Below are 10,644 nucleotides of genomic sequence, written 5' to 3'. Positions count from 1 at the left end.
TCAGGTCATCTCAAGACGTGATTACAAGGCTTACCTTTTTCAAGCTACTCAACCGACCGGACGAATTTTCGTTGATAGAGGAGTCGGTAGAGCCATACACAGGCTCAAGGCACTTTTGGTCAAACCACCAATCCTCTCAAGCAAAGATCTCCAGATGAAAACTTCTACCTATGATAGCCTGGCACTAATCATGTCGTCAGCTCAGGCAATAGTAGTCAAAAAAGTCTGAACCAGACCCACGTCTACAAAGTCCAGAGACCCGTCTACTTCATCATGAAGTACTCTTGGACTGCCAAAATCCGGTACCCAGTGGTCCATTAGCACCTTTTAGCACCCCTGCTTACATCAAGAAAACTGGGCCAGTACCTTTAAGGCCCCAGCATTTCAGTACTCATGGATTTAACCCAAGTGCTAAAAGGTGCTAAAAAGTGGGGTGCTAAAGTTTAGCACCCCCTCTCCAAACGGGGCCTAAGTCATTTGGACCTGAGGCCTGTGAGGGATGCATATTTGTCTAATTCAATTGTAGGAACTGTGCTGGCCAAAATCAGAGAACAATGGCCGGGAAATGAGCAGCTTTGATAACGCAGTAATGCTAATTTATTTCTCAACAGAAGGTGCAGTTTGAGCCATAAAGTCAATGCTGAATGCTGGGCTTCCTCGTGGAACTCGATTGCACGAAGATAAGAAGGGCAAGCAGGTTGTGGGTGAATCTGTGAAATCCAAGACGGCCGCACGGAGCAAAATGGCACAAGTTTCTCGGCCAATTCAGGCATGGCTGCCACCGGAAAAAGACTGGTGAAACTGAATTGCAGGATGGTCAGATTGCATTCCAGGGTTGATGGGTCATCTTGTATCTTTTGTAATGGATTCAGAAACTCCCGATGGAATGATGGCTCATCTTTCATTGCTCAACATTCCTGATGAAAAAGGATAATATTTCAAGATTGATCGCGCAGAGGGTGCTGCCGGTGGAGGCGGCATCGCAAGCAGATGAGGGAGGCAGAGGAGTTGCAGCAGCCCGATTAGACCATCAAAGAGAACAACATCCACGTCACCGCGCCGGAGCAAAATTGTGGACGCTCTCATCTGCACTTGGAGCCGAGCCACAAGGAAGAGGAACCATCACCTTTGCCTGGAGTCGAGCAAGCCACGTCCGTCCAAGCGCTTTAGCCGAGTCCTTCACGAGCGTCTTATCGCGGGGATGCTCATGTGTCGGCTATCCGATGCATGTCCGCACGGAAGGAACTAGGATGGTTCCCACTGAATTATTTTCCCAATCCACATGCTTGGGGGAGCATATTTATTGACAGATTGCTAGCTGCTGTCAATTTCAGCGCAATCCGAAACAAACAAGGCCTCGTTGATTTTAAAAAAGAAAGTCGATTTAAAAAAAGAAAGGAAAAAGAAAAAAAAGTACATTTTGCCCCTCCACCCGAGTTTGTCCAATTTTTTAACTCCTCAAATCGTTAGCTAAACTGCTTATACCATTCAATTTTAGCACATAGCTCTTCTTCTTTTTTAATTAGCATTATGCAGTGCTTTGCTCTTTTTTTTTTTGCTAATTCAGCTATGATGTAGTTGGGCCCACTAATATACTGTGGCTATGAGTTGCCGAGCCCCTTTCTACACATCGGATTTAGGTGGTGGTGGCAGGCGCTCAGCGGGTGTAATATTAGACCCGGCCGTTTGGACTGCATCCGCTGTTAAAGTGCATGGTCTGGACCAGCCATAATGTTACATAATGTTACCTTATCCTCCACGACAACAATATTCACCGCCGTTAGCTCTCGATGGTGGGAAGAGGTGACGATAGCTCCCCTTATCGGCGGCACTATGGCCAGTGAGATAAGTGGAGTGGATACTAGCATTGACTCCAAAAGCTAGATGGACGATAGCGCGACACATCGACTATTGTCATCGCCTACAGTGACAGACTATTCTCATGGCTTTGGCCATCCCCATTTGGTGTGTGTGTGTGGGTGGGGGTGGAGTGGATGAGGGGTGCCAAGGGAACGAGTAAGGAGCAAAAGCGTGATGCCCATGTTGTAAAAGAGCTCGCTTTGAACAGGGGAAAGAGGAAGCAACTGGGTAGGGCCATCTCCAGGAATTTGGGCCCGTGTGCGAATACAAAATGGTCTTTTTGTGACTGATTAACTGCTAGGGATGGCAACGGGGCGGGTGGAGGTTGGGTGGAGCTTCGGCAGACCCACCTCCAAAATCCCAGAATAAAACCCGCCCCGAACCCAAACCACATTTTAGATGACAATGAGCACCCGCCCCCGAAACCCGCGGGTGACCAAAACCCGACGGGGCCTCCGAAACCCGAGCAAGACAGTGATAGTGGGCGGCGCTTGCGGGCGAGGCGCGGGCCCGACGGTGGCGCGGGCGGCCAGTGGCGGCAACGTGGGCAGCTGGCAGCTCGCGGGCAATGGTCGGCTAGATGGTGGATGGGTGGGAGAGATAGGGTTGGGAGAGTTATATACCTAGGGTTTCCAATTGTTTGTTGGGCTGGGCTACATCTAGTTTTGGGGCTACAATGTAAACTTTGGAGCCCCGTGGGTCACCCGCGGGGGATATAAACCCACCCCGCCCCGCCCAATTTCGGGTCCCTAAACCCGCAAATCCAGGGGGGAAAAGAGACCCGCCCCCACCCCCATCAGGTCTAAAACCCGCGGGTTTCAGGTCCAAACCCGCTCGACCACCATTCCTATCAACTGCTTTTCATCTATGTTTAAAGGCTCACCGTCGGCGGCAGCCATGGTAGATAGGATTGCAGATCGCAAATCGCAATTTCCTGAGATTGCAAGGAAATTGCGATTCGCAAGTTTGCAATGGGAAGAACGCAAGGGATGTGGTCATGATGGCGATGCAGGCAATAAGTTGACGTGTTTGCATTGGGTAGAGACAGAACACGATGGATTGAAATACAAAATCTTTAGCTATTAAAATTTGGAGGCCCTTCGTTTTTTGGGCCATGAGCGGTCGCTCACCCCACTCTTGCCCATCAACAGGCTGCAACCGAGAGGCAGAGATGAGGCTAACCACGTCATAGCCCATCTAGCGGAATGGATTCCAAAATTACTTTTATGTTATCTTCAAACCACTTTAGACTACAATCAGAAGTAGGTCAAAATTTAACCGTACTCCATCCGTTTCAAAAGGTTGTTTTATCTTTTCAGATTCATAGATATTATTATGCATCTAGACATACACTATATTTAAAGTCAAAACGACCTATAATTTGGAACGGAGAAAATATCACTTTACATGGTTTTTGTTATGGTTACAGCTCAAATTGACAAACTTGAAAGAAATGACTTTTCTTTTCCCTTTAAAAAAAGACCACATCGCAGTACAAAGTGGCAGCCAAACTATTAGAGTATATTAGGCAACTTCGGATATGGTTAGTTTAGGATTGATTGTAATCCCGGGATAACCTTCCTTATCTCTAGGAGAGGCTACTTGCCCTCCAAGCCATGTACTCCTATATAATCAGTCCAAGGGGCTCGAGCCATACATCCCACGCATTATACACAATCTTACATGGTATGATGAGTCTAGGTTCTAACCCTAGACCTCCGGCTTCCGCTGCCCTCGCGCCGCCCCAGGGAGATCAATTTTCACCGGGCAGCACCCTCGTAGGATGCGCGGTCGATCCCTCTGATCCGTCGCGCCGTCGTGGTCAAGCAGCAGGGGACCTACCTCTCCCCTGGCCGATCGATCTCGTTGGGCTGCCTCCACCATCCTCGTCACCCCCTCCGGCGTATATGGACCAGCACCGCTCCTTGGTGTTGCCTTATCGGATTCAACTTGGACAGGGACTCGCGACTTATGCAGATGGAATTGCCCATGATCCAATTGTTTCCCCAAGCTTCTCGACTCTGTTTCGAATTGGAAATCGGCGACTTGCTTATTATCGAGTAACTTGATTTTGAAGATGAGATCCTTCAAGCTCGCCCGATGATCTCGACGATCACCCCTATCTGGCACACCAAATGTCGGTGTTTTATACCGGCAACCTACCGAGGGGTACCCGAGGTAGTAGATTGGTTGGTGGGGAATCACCGAACCTAGAACTCAAAGGTAAAAGTGAGGACATAAGACACGGATTTTTACAGATTCAAGCCGCTATAGTAGCGTAATATCCGACGTTCTGTTTGGGGTGTTGTATATTGCGCCCTGCACTTGGGTGTTGTTTGGTGTTGAACCTCTTGGTGGTTCTGAGGGTTCTCTGTTGTCTCTAAGCTTCCGATCTAGGTACCCCTGCCCTCCTTTATATACTCCAGGGGGCGGGATTACTAGTCGGTTACAAGGAGGAGTCCTAGTAGGATTACATGCTATGAGTTCTAATAGGATTACAGAGGAATACTAGTAGGAATCCACCATCTCCCTTCCTTGCGTGTACTGGAAATCTATCCCCACAAGCCTTGAGCATTTCATAGTCGAATGCATGTGTTGGATTTTGGAAGTGTTTGACAGTTGTGCCATGAGCTACCACGGACAGGGAGTCCGGTAGCATTAAAATTTGGATCCTTTGTGTAGAATCAACCCTACTTAATTATTCAGTTACTAGACAAATACTTTGTGAAAACCTTTTTGAAATGAACCCAGCTTTATTGCAAATGAACCTTAGCCTATTCTTGATATGACTTGTGCATATTCTTGTTATATCCCCTCCGTGGATGGGGTTGGACTTATTGAGTACTTTTGTACTCACCCTTGTTTTGTTGCTTCAGAGGAAGACCCGGACTTCATTGCTGAGGACCTCGAGCAGGTGGTTGTTTCCGCACCCAACGTTGCCTGTGGCATTGGCCCTTTGCAGGATGCTTCCGCTGGCACATAGTCCCGAGTGTTGTCTAGGGTTCATCTGGACAGTAGCTTGGATCGTTACCGTTGTTGTTTTACCTATCCTTTCGGTGTGGCTTTCGCGCCCGCTCCCTCGGGAGTTGTACGGTTCATGAACCATCTATTGAATAAATGTGTTATCAGTCTCCTATGACTAATATTTGTATCACATTTAGTCTCTACTTATGTAGGGACGCTTCAGCCGTGCAACGCCCCTCCCTTGCCAGTCCAGCCACGCCGCCTGCGGCCGCTGTTGGAGCCGTCGGGGTGGCAGCCCAGCCACACTATCTGATGTCATTGTCGCCAGGTTGTGGTCCCTCACCTGGCCCACTCCACCTCGCGCCCACCATCGCGCTGCTCCTTCGCCTCGTTGGCGGGTTGTCGCGCCGTGGGGGCTTCGCGGGGGCTTCGCCCCATCTCGCTGCCCCCCTGCTGCTCGCCGCCAGACACCTCACAATTCGCAAGCGGGCAACGCCGCTCCCCCTCACCACCGGTGCCTTGTTGCTGACCTGAGAGTGGGCCTCGCATCAGTCGAGGGCGAGCGGGTGCGCCGCCATGGAGTCCGAGAGGGCAGAACGGCCGGTTCCTCCTCTTCCTGCTTTTTATTTCCCTTTGTTCGTGTTGATCAGGGAAGAGATAAGGGAGGGGACGGGGCACTGCTAGGGCACCCAAGATTGTACTCCAAAGTTCGTCTTGCTGTTGCTGTTTTTCTTTTTCCCGATCAGAAATCATGTTGCGTCGCCCTACCATTCGTCGTCGCTTCATCCTCGACACTCCCGAGGATGAGGTTGTCGTTGCGCCCTTCAGGCTGCAGCGGCAACGCTCGTAGTCAAGCCATCATCGTCGGTGTCGTTGCCCTTCCAGGCGGTGGCGCCACCTATGCTGATGGTCCTTGTCACGCTGGCTCTCGATCCGAGTCCGTGCCTATTGCTGCACGCTCGCGGACACCGCCGCTGATGTTGCTGAAGAAAGATGCATTTGTGCTCTTTAGCTGCACCATCTACCATTGCAGTTGGCTCATCGTCCTGCTAAACCTGTCGGCAAGAAGCTGCTGATTTTGTGTATTCGGGCGCCTTCGCTGACGCTTCGGACCCGTGCCCTTCTCCACGACTTCGATCACGTCCACCTCAACCTCGGCTACTTTGGCATTAAGGGGCTACCATCTGCTTGACAAGCTCTTTGGCTCCCATTCCAGCCACAACATCTGCGACGCATCGACGGTTGTGACTGCAGGGATATCCTATCTTCAGCTTATTCTCCAATCTTATCGTCTGCGTGCTCCCATTGTGACTGCAGGGATGTTAGAGTATATTATACAACTCTAGATATGGTTAGTTTGGGATTGAGATATCTTCTTATCTCCAGGAGAGACTCCTTACCCTTCAAGGCATGTACTCCTACGTAATCAGGTGAAGGGGTTCAAGAACTGCATCCCACGTTATACACAATCTTACCACAAACAGCCTCAAACCTTTCTCCTTCCAGCCTCAAACCCGATAACAAAAGCGCCTCTCCGCCGCCGCCGCCGACGATGGCGAGCCTCCTCCGGCGATCCGCCTCCCCGGCGCGCCAGATCCTCCTCCTCCCGCGCCACCTCGCCGCCGCCGGTTCCGCCCCCGCCTCGTCCCGCGCGTTCTCCGGCTACTACTCTCGCGACGACAGCGCTAGGTAAAACCCCCCCACCTTTCTTCCTCGCTTCTTTTCGGAACCTTCGAGAAGACGATATCGAAGTCCCAGCGTGCTTGTTGCTTCCAGGTACGACCCGCCGGGCACGCCGGTGAACTGGGGCGTGGCCATAGTCCCGGAGAAGAAGGCTTTCGTGGTGGAAAGATTCGGGAAGTACATCAGGACGCTTGGCTCCGGGATCCACCTGCTGATCCCTGCGGTTGACCGCATCTCCTACGTGCACTCGCTCAAGGAGGAGGCCATCCCCATCCCCAACCAGTCCGCCATCACCAAGGACAACGTCCTCATACAGATCGACGGCGTGATCTATCTCAAGGTATGCGAACAACTCTCCACCTCCCCTTCTCGAATCTCGTGATTCGTTACCATGATTGGGTGATGCCGTTAGTTGCTGGTGCTCTGGTGCTACCCTATTGATTAATGTGATGCGTTAAGGTGGAGAATTTTGGGAACTGAATTGGCTGGTATAGACTTTGTTTGAGTGCCTTTGACTTTGGTTGGTACTGGTAGGGACCACATGATACATGAACAGGGCCTTAAGAAATGAATTAAAGTTGTTTAAAAGTTCAGGATTTGTAAGGCTGTAGATTCTTGTATAAGCTGAATTTACTGCTTCCTATTCCAAATACCAGTGGAGAAGATAGATGCTTTCAAGAATTCTTAGTTGCACAGCAAGCAGTTGTATGAAATATGCGCATCTTTTTTGCGATCTAGTATTGAAATCAGATCTTTTTCATGGGGTCAATCCAAACTTAAGCTCCAAATTGTACATTTTACTTCCAGCTTGGCTGGTGCGGAGGGTATCTTGCAGAAGTTGTACTGACACGTTATTGTTAGTCTAATAGACTGTTATGCCCTTGCGATGTAAGCTTTGTGAGATGCGAGGGTCGTTCTGTTTTTGGATAGGATAGAAAGCATTTCATTAGTTACAGGGTTTCTGGAATGCTATGTAATTTAGATATCCCATCTTTGCCTGTTGAAGATGCTTGCTGAAGAAAAAGAGATGGCTGCTTGTTGTTTGTCAGTATATCTGGAGATCCCATTCGAAGTTGTGATACTGCTTTTAAAACTTCATTTTCAATGTGCTTATTTGTTGAGTGGTGTTACTCGGTGTTTTTAGTTGATGGTATTTTTAGTACATTCAGGTTTGCAGCCCTGTTTGCTGCAACTCGGCTACAATAGTCGCTGTAGTAGAAGTAACTACTGGTACTGAGCTTGCTGTGATTTCGTTGATATATAATGAAATTTGGGTTCACCCATTGTGGGAGAATGTAATATAGATTATATATCTATGTTTTCAGAGTTGACGGCCAGGGAATGTCATTGTCTGTGTTGAGTTCTTTCTGTGCTTGATCCTCTTCCCTTTTGCCATTTCAGACTATTTAATGCCTTGGTCATTTTAGCTGATCGGGTTAATAATACTGTGGTTGATGAAGTTGATACCAGCACTGACTTGCAAATGTACCAAGTCATATTTGAGAAAAAAATTTATTCTAGAAAACAAATGTTCGTGCTTCCAATTGCTGAACACTAATTCATGATTTTGTTGAATTCTGCAGATCGTTGACCCCTACCTTGCTTCCTATGGTGCGGAAAATCCAATTTTTGCAGTCATTCAACTTGCACAAACAACCATGAGGAGTGAGCTTGGGAAAATGACATTGGACAAGACTTTTGAGGAGAGAGATGCATTGAATGAGAACATTGTGGTATGTTATCTTATTTCCAATCTCGAGTTGTTTGTTGTACTTTCCATATGACCATACCACTGGATTTGGCATGGAGAAAATGCATAAGCTATACTTATAAGCAATAAGCTATGTTTAATCCTGACTGCATTACCATACTAGAAGACATTATGAGCATATCGAGAAATCAATATTTTGTTTGTTTAGTCCAATCTGCCAGCCCACTGGAAATATGTTATGCACTGCATGGATTCTCTAGATAGTAAAATGAAAGCCAATGTATTAGGAAACCTTTATGAGGCCCCATAGATCATGGAAGGGGATGCGGGAAGAACATATGAAACACATGGAAACCTACTTTTTCTCTATGTGCTTACCGTTTTCTGCTAATTTTTCTGCAGAGGGCCATCAATGAGGCAGCAACAGATTGGGGCCTGAAGTGTCTCCGTTATGAAATCAGTATGCCTTTTTTTTGCCTCATCTTTGAATCATGGAGAGGACCATAGAAAATTTTCTACTTCTCATGTTTTAAAATTGACAATGCAGGGGACATATCTCCTCCACATGGTGTTAAGGTGGCTATGGAGATGCAAGTTGAAGCAGAAAGGAAAAAACGTGCCCAGATCCTTGAAGCAGAAGGGAAAAAACGTGCCCAAATCCTTGAATCAGAAGGTGATGACTGCACAATCCTTTTCTTCTTCTGATTGATATGTGGTTCTAATTCTTACTCTGGACAAAGTATACTCTGACACAATCTGTTAGTTTAACCTGCAAATTCACTCCAAATGCTTTTCTTTTGACTTGACCTTTATGCAAAAGCATGTTATGACTTTGTTGGAGCACATAATACTGTTTGACAATTTATTTTTAATTTTATCATGTTCTCCTTTTCTTTAGATCAGTTCAGCATGTGCCATCCCACAACCATTTTGCTCACTTTTGCCCTTTTTGTAAATGACTTCCTTTTTTTCTTCTCATACGTGAGGAATTTACTTATATTTGTTAATAAACACCAGGTGAGGCTGGAGCGGTTCTTGCCTTATCAGAAGCTTCAGCTCGTGGAATTAGAATGGTTTCAGAGGCTATGACAACTAAAGGCAGTACTAAGGTATCATGGTTTCTTAGATTACTACTGTACCATTGTAGTTATGAATCAAAATGGTTCCTTGCTGATTTGAATGCTAACAATTTATATCTCACTATTAGGCTGCGAACCTGAGAGTTGCAGAGCAATACGTCAGAGCCTTCTCTCAAGTGGCCAAAAAGGTGAGATGATTAAGTACCCCTGTTTGACACTTTCTGTTACCGCTGCTTTACACCCCTTGTGTGAATTTCAATGTGCTGATGTTTTGCTACTATATCCAGGGCACCACTGTTCTGCTTCCAAGTGACGGTGGCAATCCATCATCTTTCGTGGCCCAGGCTATCAGGATCTTCCAGCACCTCCAGGCCAACACCCCCCAGATAGAAGATCTGGAGGAATCAGAAGGAGAGACTGGCCCTGCTGAAACAAGTGAGATGCCACCACTCATCCCAGATGCAGATCCTGGGGCAAACTTCTCGCTCCAACGCCACAAGAACAAGATTTGAGTTGCACTTGAGTGCCTGAAGGAAGTCCGTTTTTTGTCTCTATTGTTCTGCAAACATGGAAGTGCCACTGATAACACCTGTAGCATTAGTTTTCTGAGTGAGAGAAAGTTAATGCGCAACTGAGAAGTTAGGGGATAGATGCCTAGGCAATTGGTTTCTAGGGAGGCAAATGCAAGAAGTTTGGTGACTGGAGAGAAAGATTCCTGTTCTGGGGAAGGTTAAACTTTTGCTCGTCTTCAATCTGATGGGAATGAATGCAAGGTTGGGATATGGATGGTGAAGCAAGTACACATGATGGCAAATGTTTTCGTTCATGGCTTCTGTTATCTGGTTTTACTGTGTTTCTCCTTTCTCAGTTTACCCAGTTCGCTTAACCTGTGGCTTGCTTGCTGAACATAGCTCAGATTGATGACCAGATGGTTGGTGTTTAGCTGATAAACCAGCTTTGTTCAGTGCTGCATATGGTGGTGGCAAATAATGGAGGGCGATCTTGATGTATGCCGTTGCAGACTCGTACTGTTCCTGATTTCATCACATCTGCTGAATGTCTTGCACCTGCCAAACCAAAGGCAACTTGTTCACTGTATAGCTTCTTGCTGCGAGGACACTGAACACACAGCAGCCGCGTCTGCTTCTCGTCAAAACCATGGTACATGGCCACCGTTTACACCTTTTCAAAATGGAAACATAAATGCTTATAAACATGGCTGAAAGCCTGAAAATTAGAACTGACTCGAATCGAAACCACAATTGGTATGCCGCAGCAGTCTCTACTGTTCCTCGTTTCAATTTGTAGTGAAAATTTAGACGGTTTTCTGGTTAAACCATAATTCTA

The 10,644-nt window shown here is 47.3% G+C and overlaps 1 protein-coding gene across 1 annotated transcript; it reads left to right on the top strand.

The window, feature by feature from the left end:
* Positions 1-6,282: 6,282 nt before the first annotated feature.
* Positions 6,283-10,269, top strand: LOC101762346 (stomatin-like protein 2, mitochondrial). Its single transcript, XM_004972736.4, has 8 exons — positions 6,283-6,513; positions 6,601-6,847; positions 8,091-8,240; positions 8,621-8,678; positions 8,766-8,891; positions 9,236-9,327; positions 9,426-9,485; positions 9,585-10,269. The coding sequence occupies exons 1-8, from the start codon at positions 6,377-6,379 to the stop codon at positions 9,807-9,809; spliced, it is 1,095 nt and encodes a 364-aa protein (XP_004972793.1). The 5' UTR covers positions 6,283-6,376; the 3' UTR covers positions 9,810-10,269.
* The last annotated feature ends 375 nt before the right edge of the window (positions 10,270-10,644 follow it).

The sequence above is a fragment of the Setaria italica genome, chromosome VI (genome assembly GCF_000263155.2).
Source record: "Setaria italica strain Yugu1 chromosome VI, Setaria_italica_v2.0, whole genome shotgun sequence".
NCBI classification, from domain to species: domain Eukaryota; kingdom Viridiplantae; phylum Streptophyta; class Magnoliopsida; order Poales; family Poaceae; genus Setaria; species Setaria italica.
Note: the sequence above shows the minus strand (reverse complement) of the source record. Positions and strands in the feature narration are given on the sequence as shown.